The sequence below is a fragment of the Oncorhynchus kisutch genome, linkage group LG4, assembly GCF_002021735.2.
Source record: "Oncorhynchus kisutch isolate 150728-3 linkage group LG4, Okis_V2, whole genome shotgun sequence".
Classification (NCBI taxonomy): Eukaryota; Metazoa; Chordata; class Actinopteri; order Salmoniformes; family Salmonidae; genus Oncorhynchus; species Oncorhynchus kisutch.
The window spans coordinates 44,042,795-44,063,164 of record NC_034177.2 but is presented as its reverse complement, the minus strand read 5'-3'; the positions used below and the strand labels follow the sequence as shown (position 1 = coordinate 44,063,164).

The 20,370-nt window shown below is 40.0% G+C and overlaps 1 protein-coding gene across 1 annotated transcript in view; it reads right to left on the bottom strand.

The window, feature by feature from the left end:
* LOC109889574 (transcription factor E2F4) overlaps positions 1-20,370 on the bottom strand; it is a 32,524-nt gene that overhangs the window by 8,050 nt on the left and 4,104 nt on the right. Inside the window, exons 4-5 of the mRNA XM_020481109.2 lie at positions 11,886-11,929; positions 11,711-11,775 (exon numbers count right to left, since the gene is read on the bottom strand). Of these exons, the coding sequence (XP_020336698.1) occupies positions 11,711-11,775; positions 11,886-11,929 (109 nt within the window). The remainder of the gene's footprint in view (positions 1-11,710; positions 11,776-11,885; positions 11,930-20,370) is intronic.

Sequence of the window (20,370 nt, the reverse complement as noted above, 5' to 3'; positions counted from 1 at the left end):
TTGATTCTATAGGTGTGATTTCATAGTTGGTCTTCACTATTATTCTACAATAAAGAAAAACCCTTGATTGAGCAGGTGTACAAACTTTTGACTGGTACTGTACATACACACACAAAAAGGTATGTGGGCACCCTTTCAAATGAGTGGATTCAGCTATTTCAGCCACACCGTTGCTAACAGTTGTATAAATGTTTTTTTTAAACATTTTTATCAACACAAGCAATGGAATCTCCAGTAGAATGGCCTTACTAAAGAACTCAGTGACTTTAAACATGGTACCAACATGGTCATAGGATGCCACCTTTCCAACAAGTCAGTTCGTCAAATTTCTTCCCTGCTGGAGCTGCACCGGTTAACTGTAAGTGCTGTTATTGTGAAGTGGAAATGTCTAGGAGCCACAACGACTCACCCGCGAAGTCGTAGGCCACACAAGCTCACAGAATGGGACCGCTGAAATGCGTAGCCCGTAAAAATTGTCTGTCCTCGTTTGCAACACTCACTACCGAGTTCCAAACTGCCTCTGGAAGCAACCTCAGCACAATAACTGTTCATCGGGAGCTTCATGAAATGGTTTTCCATGGCCGAGCAGCCGCACGCAAGCCTAAGATCATGCGCAATGGCTTGCGTCGGATGGAGTGGTGTAAAGCTCGCCACCATTGGACTCTGGGGCAGTGTAAACTAATTCTCAGAAATTAAGAATCACACTTCCTCTGGGTTCAGCGGATGCCAGGAAAATGCTACCTGCACGAATGCATAGTGCGAACTGTAAAGTTTGGTAGAAGAAGAATAATGGTCTGGGGTAGTTTTTTTAATGAGTCGGGCTAGGCCCCTTAGTTCCAGTTGTCGGAAATCTTAACCCTACAGCATACAATGACTTTCTAGACGATTCTGTGCTTCCAACTTTGTGGCAACAGTTTGGGGAAGGCCCTTTCCTGTTTCAGCATGACAATGCCCCCGTGCACAAAGCAAGGTCCATACAGAAATGGTTTGTTGAGATCGGTGTGGAAGAACTTGGCTGGCCTGCACAGAGCCCTGACCTCAACCCCATCGAAAACCTTTGCAATGAATTGGAATGCAGACTGCGAGCCAGGCCTCATCACTCGTCCTCACTAATGCTCGTGGCTGAATGGAGGAAAGTCCCCACAGCAATGTTCCAACATCTAGCGGAAAGCCTTCCCAGAAGAGTGGAGGCTGTTATAGCAGCAACGGAGGGGACCAACTCCATATTAATGCCCGTGATTTTGGAAAGAGATTGATGAACAGGTGTCCACATACATTTGGTCATGTAGTGTACTTTCATTGTGCTCCTAGATGTATTTGTATGCTTCCACATTTCCATTTAGTAGCTATATCTATACACAGTGCACAAAACATAAGGAACACTTTCCTAATATTGAGTTGCACCCCCTTTTGCCAACAGAACAGCCTCAATTCGTCGGGGCACGGACTACAAGGTGTCGAAAGCATTCGACAGGGATCCTGGCCGATGTTGACGCCGATGCTTCCCACAGTTGTGTCAAGTTGGCTGAATGTCCTTTGGGTGGTGGACCATTCAGGTAAAAAAAAAAATGTTGTAACACTTTCTCTCTCCTCTCCTTCACTCCTGACTGCATGGGCTACCTTAGAAATAAAATGAATAAAATGGGCGTCCTCATTCAAATCAAAGATGGCATAATGGTTGGTCTGGCGGCCATTGCAATTGTACCAATAGCAAAAAAAAAATGTATGATAGCGGGAGGGAAAGTCATTAATAATCATGAGTTACATTGGGTGATTGGTTGAGCCGTCTTGGGTGTGTGCATCACACAGATCTGCTGCAAAGCCATCTGTAGCTTGTTCGCCTGCATGAACAGTAAGTGCCAAATGACTTGTGAAACCTAGCTTCAACTTAATTATTTGAGAAATAAGTGAAAGACTCAACAGCTAGCTGCCAATCTATTTACGTTTCACTTTCTGATCATTCATAAAACAAGTCCAGTAATTGTTAGTTTTTTACATTTCCACAAACTATCTTTTGCTTAATAAAAAAATAAAAGTTCATCCACAATTAGTTGGCTAGTAGTGGCTACTGCCTGGCCAGTGAGCTAGCTAGATTTCAGTCATTTATATATCCTCCTAAATGGGGTGGCCAGTAGTAGGGTTGGGCAATATATCAAATTAATTTGATTGATTAGAATGTACGTTTTAGCGCGATATTCCAAATGCCTGTATTGCAAGTACATTTTTTATTTCTTGTTTTTATGAGCGTTTATGTCTGTTCTCATATCTTTTTGGGCTGTCCCCTTTTGCTCCTTCTGTGCTGTATGCACCTTCTCATTTGCACACAAACAAAGCCCCTGCCACTCACAATAACAAAGATGAGAGAACTTCTTCTCTGACAAGCGGTTTCAACTCGCTATTTGCATTTCAGGTTTGGTCGGTCATATGGACACCGAAACACACAGATATTATTTTTGTGTAATAGAGAAGTTAACCTTTCTAAAGATACAATTTTTTATTTCCCAAGTTGCACACAGAGCAGACACTACTAAAATGGGCGTATCAATGAACCTTGATTCTGGTACAAAAAAAATAAAATACTCAGTTTGTTGCATTGCGGTACCACAAGCAGCATTTTAGACAAAGACTGTTATACTAGTGGTCTAGTCTGTTTTGTAAACGTGTTTATGAGACCTGTGTTACATTTCTATAATGCCTGCTACAAGAATAAAATCTAAATGCATTTGTCACATGCGCCGAATACAACATGTATTACCTTACCGTGAAATGCTTACTTATAAGAAGTTAGTCATTATTAGTGAATGTGGATTATGCATGGTTTGGGTTACATTTATAACAAAAAGGGCATTTTCATAGACTCAAAAGACCTAGCATAGATTTTTTTTGTAATTATAACTGATAAGGTTAACACAGGTTAAACTATTTTAATACAATTATTAGTGGGTTTTATGGTTGTAGAAGGCTGGGGGGGGGGGATCATGATTTTTAGGTTGTATCACAGAGCCCTAATCAGTAGATAAACTAACTACACCGAACAAAAATATTAACACAACATGGAACAAATTCAAAGATTTTACTGAGTTACAGTTCAAATAAGGAAATCAGTCAATTTAAATAAATTAGGCCCTAATCTATGGATTTCACGACTGAGAATACAGATGCTTCTATTGGTCACAGATACCTTTAAAAAAAGGTAGGGGTGTGTAACAGAAAACCTGTCAGTATCTGGTGTGACCACCATTTGCCTCATGCAGCACGACATCTCCTTCGCATAGAGTTGATCAGGCTGTTGATTGTGGCCAGTGGAATGTTGTCCCACTCTTCTTCAATGGCTGTGCGAAGTTGCTGGATATTTGTATATATTATGGATCCCCATTACTCTTCCTGGGGTCCAGCCAAAATGAAGGCAGTAATATACATTATAATTCATTTTTGAACATAAAGTGCGTGACCTCCGGCACTACAACACACAGTCCAGGTGTACGTGTGTGTATACTGTGTATGTTATGTGTGTTTGAATAAGTGCGTGTGTGAGAGAGAGAGACTTCAGAGTCCTCGCTGTTCCATTAGATGTATTTATTTATTTAAATATGATTTTACTGCTTGCGTGAGTTACTTGATGTGGACTAGAGTTCCATGTACTGTGCGCCTCCCATAGTCTATTCTGGACTTGGGGACTGTGAAGAGACCTCTGGTTGCATGTCTTGTGGGGAATGCATGGGTGTCCGAGCTGTGTGCTAGTAGTTCAAACAGTGCTTTCAACATGTCAATACTTTTTACAAAAACAAGTAGTGATGACAATCTCTCCTCTACTTTGAGCCATGAGAGATTGACATGCATATTATTAATGTTAGCTCTACGTGTACATTTAAGGGCAAGCCATGGTGCCCTGTTATGAGCCAATTTTCATTTTCCCAAGTCCCTCTTTGCGGGACGTGACCACATGACTAGGCAGTAGTCCAGGTGCAATACTAGGGCCTGTGGGATCTGCCTTGTTGATATTGTTGTTAAAAAGGCAGAGTAGTGCTTTATTATGGACAGACCTCACCCCATCTTAGCTACTGTTGCATCAATAGGTTTTGATCATAACAGTTTAAAATCCAGGGTTACCCCAAGCAATTAAGTCACATCAACTTGCTCAATTTCCACATCATTCATTACAATATTTAGTTGAAGTTTAAGGCTTAGTGAATCATTTGTCCCAAATACAATGCTTTTAGTTTTTGAAATAATTAGGACTAACTTATTTCTTGCCACCCATTCTGAAACTGACTGCAGCACTTTAAGTGTTGCAGTGATTTAATTTGCTGTGGTAGCGGATGTGCTTTACTCAGAGCCAGTGTCAGGTCATTAGTAAAGATTGAAAAAAGTAAGGGGCCAAGACAGATGCCCAGGGGAATGCCTGATTCTTCCTGGATTATGTTGGAGGAGCTACCAATAAAGAAAACCCTCTGTTCTGTTAGACAGGTAAGGTTTGATCCACAACATAGCAGGGGATGTAAAGCCATGATGTATACGTTTTTTCCAGCAGAATACTATGATCGACAAAGTCAAAAGCCGCACTGAAGTCTAACAAAACAGCTCACAATCAATGTCTCTCAGCCAATTCCGTGCATGTTGAATGCCCTTCCCTAATTATCTACTGTAAAATAGCATTGTATCTTGTCAAACACAAAAAGTTTACTAAAGGGGCTGATTGGTCAGCTATTTGAGCCAGAGAAGGGTGCTTTACCATTCTTGGGTAGCGGAAATACTTTAGATTCCCTCCAGGCCCGAGGGCACACACTTCGTAAACTTAGATTGAAGAAATGGCAAATAGGAGTGGCAATATCATCCACTATCATCCTCAGGAATTTTCCATCTAAATTGTCTTCCACACTCACTTTACATAATTCAAAATGACAATGCTTGTCTTTCATCATTTGGCCAGTTATACTTGGATGTGTTTGCTAATCTTACCAACATTTTTTTTTAAGTAGTTGGCAATATCAGTGGGTTTTGTGATGAATGAGCCATCTAACTCAATGAATAATGCAACAGTTTTCCCTTCTGTCCAAATTTTAATTGAACTTTTTATGGCTGCACGGGCAGTATTGAGTAGCTTGGATGAAAGGTGCTCCTCAGTCATAGTTGCTAATATTATTAGTATTGGATAGAAAACACTGACGTTTCTAAAACTGTTTGAATGATGTCTGTGAGTATAACAGAACTCATATTGGCAGGCAAAATCCTGAGTTGAAATCAAAACAGGAAGTCAGAAATCTGAGCTTGTATGTATTCACCAGAGTCCCCATTGAAATCCCCTTGAGATATGAATGATGCACTGCCTAGGGGTACCACTAGATGTCAACCATCAATAGAAATTATAATGAGGCTTCTATGTTGTTGTGGGAGTGAATGAGAGCAGAATATATTAGATGTCCATCAAGCAGCCATTTTGTGTTTGCGCTTTTTCCTCCTGGTAGTTTCTTGCGTTCCATTGCTCACGAAGACAAGAAGGAATACTCCGGTTGGAACTTTTATTGAAGCTATATGTTAAAAACATCCGAATGATTGATTCTGTACTTAGTTTGAAATGTTTCTTCGACCGGTAATATCACTTTTTGAGGTTTTTGTCCGATTTAACGCTGACCAGAATTAGCATTTGAATATGTATACCAAATGCGCTAACAAAAGAAGGTATTTGGAAATAAATAACGGACATTTTTGAACAAAAACATTTATTGTGGACCTGGGATTCCTGGAGTGCTTTCTGATGTAGATCAAAGGTAAGGGAATATTTATCATGTAATTTCTTGTTTATGTTGACGCCATCTTTGCGGCTGTGGTGTTTTTACTTTTGAGCGCCATCTCAGATTATTGCATGAGTTTCTTTTTCCGTAATGTTTTTAAAAAATCTGACACAGCGGTTGTATTAATGAGAGGTATATCTATAATTCCATGTGTATAAATTGTATTATCATCTACATTTATGATGAGTATTTCTGTAGAAACGATGTGGCTATGCAAAAAAGTGAATCTAAATAGCCAATGTAAACTCAGATTTTTTAAAATATAAATATGAACTTTATCTAACAAAACATGCATCTATTGTGTAACATGAAGTCCTATGAGTGTCATCTGATGAAGATAAGTCAAGGTTAGTGATTAATTTTCTTTATTTCTGTTTTTTGTGAATGCTATATTTAGCTGGAAAATGGCTGTGCTTATTGTGGGTTGGTGGAGACCTAACATAATCGTTTGTAGTGCTTTCGCTGAAAAGCCTATTTGAAATCGGAAACTTTGGTGGGATTAACAACGAGAATAGCTTTAAAATTATAAAAAAACACATGTATGTTTTAGGAATTGTAATTATGAGATTTCTGTGGTTTGAATTTGGCACCCTCTATTTTCACTGGTAGTTGTCATATCGATCCCGGTATCGGGATTGCAGCCATCAGGTTTTAAGGTGCTCCAAAGCTTTTTAATCAGTCTTTATATACAGTTGAAGTTGGAAGTTTACATACACTTATGTTGGATTCATTACCACTCCACAACAACCCCAAGCATACTTACAAAGTTGTGGAAAAATTGCTTAAGGACAACAAAGTCAAGGTATTAGGAGTGGCCATCACAAAGCCCTGACCTCAAACCTATAGAAAATTTGTGGGCAGAACTGAAAAAGTGTGTGTGAGCAAGAAGGCCTACAAACCTGACTCAGTTACACCAGCTCTATCAGGAGGAAGGGGCCAAAAGTCACCCAACTTATTGTGGGAAGCTTGTGGAAGGCTACCTGAAACGTTTGACCCAAGTTAAACAATTTAAAGGCAACGCTACCAAATACTAATTGAGTGTATGTAAACTTCTGACCCACTGGGAATGTGATGAAAGAAATAAAAGCTGAAATAAATCACCCTCTACTATTATTCTGACATATCACATTCTTAAAATAAAGTGGTGATCCTAACGGACCTAAAACAGGGAATTTTTACTGGGATTTTACTGTGAATTTACTGTAAACTTACGACTTCAACTATCTTTCATCTTTGTTTTACAGTATAGTTTCTTTTGTTCTGTTTAGTCACATTATTTCTCAATTTGCAATAGGTTTGTCAATCAGTTATGCAGCCATACTTATTTACCACTCCTTTTTCCTCATCCCTCTTAACCATAACCTTTTTCAATTCCTCATCAACTCATGAGGATTTAACCGTTTTTACAGCCATTGTCTAAATGGGTGCATGTTAATTAGTAAATGGAGTAAGAAATGTCATAAATGTGTCAAGTGTAGAAAATACTTGTAACATCATCATAGGAATCACTACAAAACCAGTTGTAGGACCTCATACAAAACATTAGGCCCAGCCTTTGGTACTTTGGTTTTCCTAGATATGGCTACCATATTGTGATCACTACATCCGATGGATTTGGATTCTTCTTTAACTTCACTTGGGTAGCGGGCAGCATTCAGAATTTTGGATGAAAAGCATGCACAAATTAAACTGTCTGCTACTCAGTCCAAGAATATAGGATATGCATATAGAGATAGCCTGCAGAGTTCTGTCCTACTATCCAGGTCTGTACCCAAACAATTTGAACTTCTACTTTTAAAAATCCACCTCTCTAAAAACAAGTCTCACTGTTGCCACCTGCTATAGACCACCCTCTGCCCCCAGCTGTACTCTGGACACCATATGTGAACTGATTGCCCCCCATCTATCTTCAGAGCTCGTGCTGCTAGGCGACCTAAACTGGAACAATGCTTAACACCCCAGCCATCCTACAATCTAAGCTTGATGCCCTCAATTCTCACACCAATTATCAATGAACCTACCAGGTACCACCCCAAAGCCGTAAACACGGGCACCCTCATAGATATCATCCTAACCAACTTGCCCTCTAAATACACCTCTGCTGTTTTCAACCAAGATCTAAGCGATCACTGCCTCATTGCCTGCATCCGTAATGGGTCAGCGGTCAAACGACCTCCACTCATCACTGTCAAACGCTCCCTGAAACACTTCAGCGATCAGGCCTTTCTAATCGACCTGGCCGGGGTATCCTGGAAGGACTGACCTCATCCCGTCAGTAGAGGATGCCTGGTTATTATTTTTTTTAAATGCCTTCCTCACCATCTTAAATAAGCATGCCCCAGTCAAGAAATTTAGAACCAGGAACAGGTATGGTTCTCTCCAGACCTGACTGCCCTTAACCAACACAAAAACATTCTATGGCGTTCTGCATTAGCATCAAACAGCCCCCTTGATATGCAACTTTTCAGGGAAGCTAGAAACCAATACACACAGGCAGTTAGAAAAGTGTTGAAGGAATTCTTAATTCCTCTGTTTTAATTCCCAATCAAAATTAAACACTCTGTCAATGCATTAAGAATGGACAGAGCCCCGGTCTTAAAAGTCAGGTAACAGCGTTTAATTCAAGAGAGTACTGCCTTCATACACATTTTACCACAGGTTATAAACTGAAAATGACGTCAGCGTTTTCTAAATGTTCTATCTCTTCTTGACACTGGTAGAGAGGCCCTATAGTTCTCGAGCCTTCCCTCCTCGCCTAAAGCCAAGGTCAGTCAGTGTAGATAAGCATTCTAGACAGTCTGGAGATAGTCCGTCCCTGCCATCTGGAGATAGTTCATTTGTACCAAGGCATTGTTCTAAACTCCTGACTATATTATATACAATTGGGAATGGGAGCAAGAGAGAAAATTCATACATGTACAGTACATGATAGCATTTGGACTAGTCAGTCCTGATTGAAATGTATACATAATTAGTCATCATTGATAAAAATTCCCTTAACAAAAAGCCAAGGCTTTCTTCCTGCAACACAAACTCAAAGAAGTTCTGGGACACTGTAAAGTCCTTGGAGAATAAGAACACCTCCTCCCAGCTGCCCACTGCACTGATGATAGGAAACACTGTCACTACCGATAAATCCACTATAATTGATAACTCGCCCAAGCCTTCCCCATTTCTCCTTCTCCCAAATCCAGCCAGCTGATGTTCTAAAAGAGCTGCAAAATCTGGACCCCTACAAATCAGCCGGGCTAGACAATCTGGACCCTTTCTTTCTAAAATGATCTGCCGAAATTGTTGCAACCCCTATTACTAGCCTGTTCAACCTCTCTTTTGTGTCGTCTGAGATTCCCAAAGATTGGAAAGCAGCTGCGGTCATCCCCCTCTTCAAAGGGGGGGGACACTCTTGACCCAAACTGCTACAGACCTATATCCTACCCTGCCTTTCTAAGGTCTTCGAAAGCCAAGTCAACAAACAGATTACCAACCATTTCGAATCCCACCATACCTTCTCCGCTATGCAATCTGGTTTCAGAGCTGGTCATGGGTGCACCTCAGCCACGCTCAAGGCCCTAAATGATATCTTAACTGCCATTGATAAGAAATACTATGCAGCCGTATTCATTGACCTGGCCAAGGCTTTCGACTCTGTCAATCACCACATCCTTATCGGCAGACTCGATAGCCTTGGTTTCTCAAATGATTGCCTCGCCTGGTTCACCAACTATTTCTCTGATAGTGTGTCAAATCGGAGGGCCTGTTGTCCGGGCCTCTGGCAGTCTCTATGGGGGTGCCACAGGGTTCAATTCTTGGACCGACTCTCTTCTCTGTATACATCAATGATGTCGCTCTTGCTGCTGGTGAGTCTCTGATCCACCTCTACGCAGACTACACCATTCTGTACATTCTGGTCCTTCTTTGGACACTGTGTTAACAATCCCCAGACGAGCTTCAATGCCATACAACTCTCCATCCGTGGCCTCCAATTGCTCTTAAATACAAGTAAAACTAAATGCATGCTCTTCAACCGATCGCTGCCTGCACCTGCCCACCCGTCCAACATTGCTACTCTGGACGGTTCTGTCTTAGAATATGTGGACAACTACAAATACCTAGGTGTCTGGTTAGACTAAACTCTCCTTCCAGACTCACATCAAACATCTCCAATCCCAAGTTAAATCTAGACTTGGCTTCCTATTTTGCAACAAAGCCTCCTTCACTCATGCTGCCAAACATACCCTTGTAAAATGGACCATCCTACCGATCCTCGACTTCATTTACAAAATAGCCATCAATACCCTACTCAATAAATTGGATGCAGTCTATCACAGTGCCATCCATTTTGTCACCAAAGCCCCATATACTACCCACCACTGCGACCTGTACACTCTCGTTGGCTGGCCCTCGCTTCATACTCATCACCAAATCCACTGGCTCCAGGTCATCTACAAGACCCTGCTAGGTAATGTCCCCCCTTATCTCAGCTCGCCGGTCACCATAGCGGCCCCCACCTGTAGCACGCCCTCCAGCAGGTATATCTCTCTGGTCAACCCCAAAACCAATTCTTCCTTTGGCCGCCTCTCCTTCCAGTTCTCCTCTGCCAATGACTGGAGCGAACTACAAAAATCCCTCAAACTGGAAACACATCTCCCTCACTAGCTTTAAGCACCAGCTGTCAGAACAGCTCACAGATTACTGCACCTGTACATAGCCCATCTATAATTTAGCCCAAACAACTCTTCCCCTACTGTATTTATTTATTTTGCTCCCCATTATTTCCATTTCTACTTACCACATTCTTCCACTGCAAATCTACCTGTGTTTTACTTGCTATATTGCATTTACTTCGCAACCATGGCATTTTTTGCCTTTACCTCCCTTATCTCACCTCATTTGCTCACATCATATAGACTTATTTTTTCTACTGTATTATTGACTGTATGTTTGTTTTACTCCATGTGTGTTGTTGTATGTGTCGAACTGCTTTGCTTTATCTTGGCCAGGTCGCAATTGTAAATGAGAACTTGTTCTTAACTTGCCTACCTGGTTAAATAAAGGTGAAATAAATGTGTTTTTAAATAGCAGCTCCTCACAAGAATGGGCATTAGATGAGGCAGGTGAACCTGTAGCCATATTACTTCAACAGTAATTGACATGAGATCCTCTCTAAGCTTTACTGGAATGTAGCTCTAAACATAGACAGCAACACCACCCCGGTTGGCATTTCTGTGTCTTCTGTAGATGTTATAACCATGTATTTCTACCACTATAATCAAAAGGTATAATCCAAGTGAGTTTCAAAGATAGTCTGTACATGAATGTCATCTGTTACTAGCAAGCCTTGAGCCTTTTACTTTCAGTTTTGTTCCAACAGCTTCAAAAACGATATTTGTTACTGAAAATATATTTCACAGCGTAAAATGAAATTGAGTGAACAGTGTAGAATTTTTACAACCAGGAAATGACAGAGCAAATTGGCAGGTAGGTAATACTGCAAAACCCAATCATACCAGCATCATATCTTATGGACATTTTCTGAAATTACAATGCAAATCCTATGTGTAGCACCTTAAAGAGTCCATGTTACTGCAGAAACGGACTCAACCGCATGAATACCCGGCCGTCCCATCTTCAGTCAGCTGTTCATTCCGCCGCCAAACCCAATTCTTTTGTTGTTGGGACAATTAGTTTATTTTGACGTCTACAGTCGGTTACACCTCCCTAATTTGAAATGCAAACAGCCCCTATGGTCTTACAACACCCCCCATTTGCCAGTTACCCAGTGATATTCATAAAAAGGGAAAATTAGCACACAAAAGTGGTTAAAAAAGTGGTTTGAAAGGTGATCATAAACATTGTATTTTTTTGTATAGGTAATATACCACATCTTCTGAAATGGGTATTATAGTGCAAACACTTACAGACTCCGGTATGGGCACCTCCAACTGTGTGCCTGTGGGAGCGCGGATTGCTAGGAGGGTGTCACCTGTGGAGACCAAACAGAGATGAGGTGAGTGGGAAGAAAACAAAACAAAGGAGGAAGCAGAATAAAAAAAGGCGGAAAAACAGACAAACACCAGTATGAGAGAAATGTACCTTTGAATGCACTGCATAGGTCTTCATGTTTTACATAAGCCATAGTGTGTTTGTGTTAAGGGAAAGAGTTTGTGTATATAATGTAAGAAACCTAGCAAACTCCTCGCTGATTTACCACATTTTTACAAATAGCCCCCACAAGTACTTATGTAGTGGTGTCTTTGCTAATGACATCAGTTATCACAGTTCTATTGCATGTATTAGAGATACCAGACAGAGAAACTTTGATCCTTTATAATTATTATTAATTATTAATATCCCTAGCCTAAGCTTTCCTTTAAAAGATGCATGCCGGACCTTGAATTATCTCTAGAACTTAATCTATTTTATATATCTCTGGCAGACAAACACACCCCCTTTTAATGCCTTGGAGTTAAATACAGAGAAGATCCTTGGTTCTCTATAGTACTTTCAGATCTCATTATAATGAGAAATCAGGCCTGGGCCAAGGCTAGGAAAAAAACTCACTCAGTAGCTGATTGGCAGCATTTCCGGCAATTGAGAAATAGATGCACTTCCTCAATTAAGAAAAGCTAAATTAATAAGCTACTTCCTAAGTTCTCTCAATCTGCTGGTGGTCCGTCAATTTTGGAAAACAGTTCATAGACTCAAGCGTGGAAATTCTTCTCCTTCCCTGACTAAGCAAGTTGTCTCAGACTGACATCATTACTGAGAAAAAATTGTTTTAACCTTCTACTTGGGATGTGCTAGATGCCTTGCTTAAAACCTGTTGTGACTCGGGGGCAGTATTTTCATTTTTGAAAAAAAAAAAAAAAAACGTTCCCATTTTAAAACAGGATATTTTGTCAGGACAAGATGCTAGAATATGCATATTATTGACAGCTTAGGATAGAAAACACTCTAAAGTTTCCAAAACTGTACAAATATTGTCTGTGAGTATAACAGAACTGATGTTGCAGGCGAAAGCCTGAGAAAAATCCAATCCGGAAGTGCCTTCTGTTTTGAAAGCGCTGCGTTCCAATGAGTCCCTATTGAGCAGTGAATGGGCTATCAACCAGATTACTTTTTCTACGTATTCCCCAAGGTGTCTACAGCATTGTGACGTAGTTTTACACATTTATGTTGAAGAATACCCGTAGGCGGCTACATTGCGCAAGTGGCCACCTGATGCTCCCAGAATCTCGCGTAAAATACAGGAGGTAGCCATTACTCCAATCGGTCCTACTGAAAAACGAATTGTCTCAATGGACGGCAGGGTAGCCTAGTGGTTAGAGTGTTGGACTAGTAACCGAAAGGTTGCAAATCCCCGAGCTGACAAGGTACAAATCTGTCGTTCTGCCCCTGAACTGGCAGTTAACCCACTGTTCCTAGGCCGTCATTGAAAATAAGAATTTGTTCTTAACTGACTTGCCTAGCTACATAAAGATAAAAAATGAAAAAAATATTATCGAATAGATATTTGAAAAACACCTTGAGGATTGATTATAAACAACGTTTGCCATGTTTCTGTCGATATTATGGAGCTAATTTGGAATATTTTTTGCCGTTTTCGTGACTACAATTTCCGGTCGATTTCTCAGCCAAACGTGAAGAACGGAGCTATTTCGACTACAAAAATAATATTTTGGGAAAAAAGGAACATTTGCTATCTAACTGGGAGTCTCGTGAGTGAAAACATCCGAAGCTCATTAAAGGTAAACAATTTAATTTGATTGCTTTTCTGATTTCCGTGACCAAGTTACCTGCTGCTAGCTGGACAAAATGCTATGCTAGGCTATCGATAAACTTACACAAATACTTGTCTAGCTTTGGCTGTAAAGCATATTTTGAAAATCTGAGATGACAGGGTGATTAACAAAAGGCTAAGCTGTGTCTCAATATATTTCATTTGTGATTTTCATGAATAGGAATATTTTCTAGGGATATTTATGTCCATTGCGTTATGCTAATTAGTGTCAGACGATGATTACGCACCCGCATGCGGGATGGGGAGTCACTAGAGGTTGTTTAAGATTAATGCAAAAACATCCACTGGTTTGCCGATTTGCTTGAGCCTTTCATGCTGCAGATTTCTGCTCCCGATTGCGGAATCAGTAGCTAGGTTTCCATCCTCTTGCATAAAAAGATTGGATGGAAACATGGTTAGTGACATTTTTAATCTGACCATTATCTCGGTGCTATCCCCAGGGTTTGGAAGGTGGCCCATGTGCTCCCTCTCAACAAAGGTGGTTATCTCTCCAACCTACAGTGCATTCGTAAAGTACTCAGACCCCTTGACTTTTCCACAGTTATGTTACAGCCATATTCTAAAATGTCATTTACGTCTTTACGTCTTTTTGAAATTTGTATAACGTTTTTTTACATAAGTATTCAGACCCTTTACTTACTACTTTGTTGAAGCACCTTTGGCAGCAATTACAGCCTAGTCTTCTTGGGTATGACACTATAAGCTTGGCACACCTGTATTTGGGGAGTTTCTCCCATTCTTCTCGGCAGATCCCCTCAAGCTCGGTCAGGTTGGATGGGGAGCGTTGCTGCACAGCTATTTTTCAGGTCTCTCCAGAGATGTTCGATGGGGTTCAAGTCCGGGCCCTAGCTGGGCCACTCAACGACATTCAGAGACTTGTCCCGAAGCCACTCCTGCGTTGTCTTGTCTGTGTGCTTCGTGACGTTGTCCTGTCGTAAAGTGAACCTTCGCCCCAGTCTGAGGTCCTGAGCGCTCTGGAGCAGGTTTTCATCAAGGATCTCTGTACTTTGCTCCATTAATCTTTGCCTTGATCCTGACTCGTCTCCCAGTCCCTGGTGCTGAAAAACATCCCCACAACATGATGCTGCCACCACGCTTCACCGTAGGGATGGTGCCAGGTTTCCTCCAGACGTGACGCTTGGCATTCAGGCCAAAGAGTTCAATCTTGGTTTCATCAGACCAGAGAATTTTGTTTCTCATGGTCTGAGAGTCCTTTAGGCAAACTCCAAGTGGGCTTTCACATGCCTTTTTACTAAGGAGTGGCTTTCGTCTGGCCACTACCATAAAGGCATGACTGGTGGAGTGCTGCAGAGATGTTGTCCTTCTGGAAGGTTCTCCCATCTCCACAGAGGAACTCTGGAGCTCTGTCAGAGTGACCATCAAGTTCTTGGTCACCTCCCTGACCAAGGCCCTTCTCCCATGATTGCTCAGTTTGGCCAGGCAGAAAGCTCTAGGAAGAGTCTTGGTGGTTCCAAACCTCTTCCATTTAAGAATGATGGAGGCAAGTGTTCTTGGGGACCTTCAATACTACAGAAAATATTTGTTACCCTTCCCCAGATCTGTGCCTCGACACAATCCTGTCTCTGACCTCTACGGACAATTCCTTCGACCTCATAGCTTGGTTTTTGCTGTGACATGCACTGTCAACTGTGGGTCTATATATAGACAGGTGTGTGCCTTTCCAAATCATGTCCAATCAATTGAATTTACCACAGGTGGACTCCGATCAAGTTGTAGAAACATCTCAAGGATGATCAATGGAAACAGGATGCACCCGAGCTCAATTTCGAGTCTCATAGCAAAGGGTCTGAATACTTATGTTTTTTATTTGTAATAGTCACAGAAATGTCTAAAAACCTGTTTTCATTTCGTCATTATGGGGTTGTGTGTAGATTAATGAGGGGAAAACATTTGGATAAATTATAGAATAAGGCTGTAATGTAACAAAATGTGGAAGTGGTCTGAATACTTACCGAATGCAGTGTAATTGTTTGAAACCGGAGCGTTTTAAATACATATGAGGCATGTCTTACCTTGCTTCAAAGTCGCCTATTAGATCCCTCTTTCCACATTTCTAACGGACAGTACCATTCAAAAGTTTGGACACCTACTCATTTGAGGGTTTTTCCTTTACATTTGTACTATTTTCTACATTGTAGAAAAATAGTGAAGACATCAAAACTATGAAATGCCACTTGGCATTCTCTCAACAAACTTCATAAAGTAGTCACCTGGAATGAATTTCAATTAACAGATGTGCCTTGTTAAAAGTTAATTTGGGGAATTTGTTTCCTTCTTAATTAATGTGTTTGAGCCAGTTAGTTGTGTTGTGACATGGTAGGGGTGGGATACAGAAGATAGCCCTATTTGGTAAAAGACCAAGTCCATCTTATGACAAGAGCAGCTCAAATAAGCAAAGAGAAATGGCAGTCCATCATTACTTTAAGACATGAAGGTCAGTCAATGCGGAACATTTCAAGAACTGAATGTTTCTTCAAGTGGAGTCGCAAAAACCATCAAGCGATATTATATAACTGGCTCTCGTGAGGACCAAATTTGCGATTTTTGGTTCCAATCGACGTGTCTTTGTAAGACGCAGAATAGGTGAGCGGATGTTCTCTGCATGTGTAGTTCCCACCTTGAAGCATGAAGGAGGTGTGATGGTGCTTCGCTGGTGACACTGGTTAGTGATTTATTTAGAATTCAAGGCACACTTAACCAGCATGGCTACCACAGCATTCTGCAGCGATTGGCCATCCCATCTGGTTTGCGCTTAGTGGGACTATCATTTGTTTTTCAACAGGACAATGACCCAACACACCTCCAGGCTGTGTAAGGGCTATTTGACCAAGAAGGAGAGTGATGGAGTGCTGCATCAGATGTTAACTTTTAACAAGGCACACCTGTTAATTGAAATGCATTCCAGGTGACTACCTCACGAAGCTAGTTGAGAGAATGCCAAGACTGTGCAAAGCTGTCAAAGGCAAAAGGTGGATACTAAAATCTAAAATATATTTTGATTTATCACTTTTTTTGTTACTACATGATACCATGTGTTATTTAATAGTTTAGATGTCTTCACTATTATTCTACAATGTAGGAAATTGTCAAAATAAAGAAAAACCCTTGAATGAATAGGTGTGTCCAATATTTTGACTGGTACTGTATGTCACATGAACTTTTGACAACTGCGTTTTCCGCTAATTTCATTATGGAACAAACTAGAGGTCGACCGATTTAAATCGGAATCGGCGATTAATTAGGGCCGATTTCAAGTTTTCATAACTATCGGAAATAGGTATTTTTGGACACCGATTTGGCCGATTAAAAAAAATAAAGTCTACACACTTATTTATCCTTTTATTTAACTAGGCAAGTCAGTTAAGGACACATTCTTATTTTCAATGACGGCCTAGGAACGAACGGTGGGTTAACTGCCTTGTTCAGGGGCAGAATGACAGATTTTTACCTTGTCAGCTCGGGGATTCTATCTTGCAACGCTCTAACCACCTGATTACGTTGCACTCCACGAGGAGACTGCCTGTTACGCGAATGCAGTAAGAAGCCAGGGTAAGTTGCTAGCTAGCATTAAACTTATCTCATAAAAGACAATCAATCAATCATAATCACTAGTTAACTACACATGGTTGATGATGACTAGTTTATCTAGCGTGTCCTGCGTTGCATATAATCGATGCGGTGCGTATTCGCGAAAAAGGACTGTCTTGCTCCAATGTGTACCTAACCATAAACATCAATGACTTTCTTAAAATCAATACACAGGTATATATTTTTAAACCTGCATATTTAGTTAATATTGCCTGCTAACCTGGCTCGTTGTGAACTCTGAAGACTTTCTTCCTAAGAAAGACAGCCAACTTCGCCAAACAGGGGATGACTTAACAAAAGCGCATTTGCGAAAAAAGCACAATCGTTGCACGACTGTACCTAACCATAAACATCCATGCCTTTCTTAAAATCAACACAGAGAAGTATATATTTTTAAACCTGCATATTTTGCTAAAAGAAATCCAGGTTAGCAGGCAATATTAACCAGGTGAAATAGTGTCACTTCTCTTGCGTTCATTGCACGCAGAGTCAGTGTATATGCAACAGATTGGGCCGCCTAATTTGCCAGAATTTTACGTAATTATGACATAACATTGAAGGTTGTGCAATGTAACAGGAATATTTATACTTATGGATGCCACCCGTTAGATAAAATACAGAACAGTTCTTTATTTCACTGAAAGAATAAACGTCTCGTTTTCAAGATGATAGTTTCCAGAATCGACCATATTAATGACCCACGGCTCGTATTTCTGTGTGTTATTATGTTATAATTAAGTCTATGATTTGATAGAGCAAATGGGCGATGGTAGGCACCAGCAGGCTCGTAAGCATTCATTCAAACAGCACTTTCATGCGTTTTGCCAGCAGCTCGTCACTGTGCTTCATGCATTGAGCTGTTTATGACTTCAAGCCTATCAACTCCCGAGATTAGGCTGGTGTAACCGATGTGAAATGGCTAGCTAGTTAGCGGGGTGCGCGCTAATAGCATTTCAAACATCACTCGCTCTGAGACTTGGAGTGGTTGTTCCCCTTGCGATGGGTAACGCTGCTTCGAGGGTGGCTGTTGTCGATGTGTTCCTGGTTCGAGCCCAGATAGGGGCGAAGAGAGGGACGGAAGCTATTCTGTTACACTGGCAATACTAAAGTGCCTATAAGAACATCCAATATTCAAAGGTATATGAAATACAAATCGTATAGAGAAATTGTCCTATAATTCCTATAATAACCACAACCTAAAACATCTTACCTGGGAATATTGAAGACTCATGTTAAAAGGAACCACCAGCTTTCATATGTTCTCATGTCCTGAGCAAGGAACTCAAATGTTAGCTTTTTTACATGGCACATATTGCACTTTTACTTTCTTCTCCAACACTTTGTTTTTTCATTATTTAAACCAAACTGAACATGTTTCACTTTATTTGAGGCTAAATTGATTTTATTTATGTATTATATTAAGTTCAAATAAATGTTAATTCAGTATTGTTGTAATTGTCATTATTACAAATACATTTGTCAATTTTATTTATTTATTATAAAATCTGCCGATTTAATCGGTATCGTCTTTTTTTGGTCCTCCAATAATCTGTATCGGTGTTGAAAAATCATAATCGGTCGACCTCTAGAACAAACATTTGAGCGTAGCCTACTGCTTGTACGCATTGTTGCGCTTATAATGTGAAGAAATAATAGTTCATCAACATTTTAAGCTAAATGTTATTTTTTACATTGTTATTTTTATGTAGCCTTAGGGTCTACCGCTTATCCTGAATCTGTTTGGAATGGGCTATTTCGTTCTGAACAAGCTGACCAATACAATAGGTAAACTTCTGCTGCCTGCAACATCCTCCAGCATGACCGGTTTGGCGGTGGGTCAGTCATGGTGTGGGGTGGCATTTCTTTGGGGGGCCGCACAGCCCTCCATGTGCTCGCCAGAGGTAGCCTGACTGCCATTAGGTACGGAGATGAGATCCTCAGACCCCTTGTGAGACCATATGCTGGTGCGGATGGCCCTGGGTTCCTCCTAATGCAAGACCTCATGTGGCTGGAGTGTGTCAGCAGTTCCTGCAAGAGGAAGGCATTGATGCTATGGACTGGCCCGCCTGTTCCCCAGACCTGAATCCAATTGAGCACATCTGGGACATCATGTCTCGCTCCATCCACCAACGCCACGTTGCACCACAGACTGTCCAGGAGTTGGCGGATGCTTTAGTCCAGGTCTGGAAGGAGATCCCTCAGGAGACCATCCGCCAACTCATCAGGAGCATGCCCAGGCGTTGTAGGGAGGCCACACACACTACTGAGCCTCATTTTGACTTGTTTTAAGGACATTACATCAAAGTTGGATCAGCCTGTAGTGTGGTGTTCCACTTTAATTTTGAGTGTGACTCCAATTCCAGACCTCCATGGGTTGATAAATTTGATTTCCATTGATCATTTGTGTGATTTTGTTGTCAGCACATTCAACTATGTAAAGAAAAAAGTATTTAATAAGACTATTTCATTCATTCAAATCTAGGATGTGTTATTTTAGTGTTCCCTTTATTTTTTTGAGCAGTGGTGTGTGTATATGTATATGTATATATATATATATATATATATGTATATGTATGTGTATGTATATATGTATATATGTATATATGTATATATATGTATGTATATATGTATGTATATATGTATATATGTATATATATATGTATATGTATGTGTATGTATATATGTATATATGTATATATATGTATGTATATATATATGTATATATATATGTATATATATATGTGTATATATATATATATATATGTATATATATATGTGTATATGTGTGTATATATATATATGTATATGTATATATGTATATGTGTATATGTGTATATGTATATGTGTATATGTATATATGTATATATATATATGTGTATATGTATATGTGTATATGTATATATATGTATGTGTATATATATATATGTATATATATATATATATATATATATGTATATGTGTATATATATGTATATATGTGTATATATATATATGTATATATATATGTATATATATATGTATATATATATATGTATATATGTATATATATATATGTATGTATATATATATATATGTATATATATATATGTATATATATATGTATATATATATGTATATATATATATGTATGTATATATATATATATGAGTTTTTTAAAGATTCAAAAAG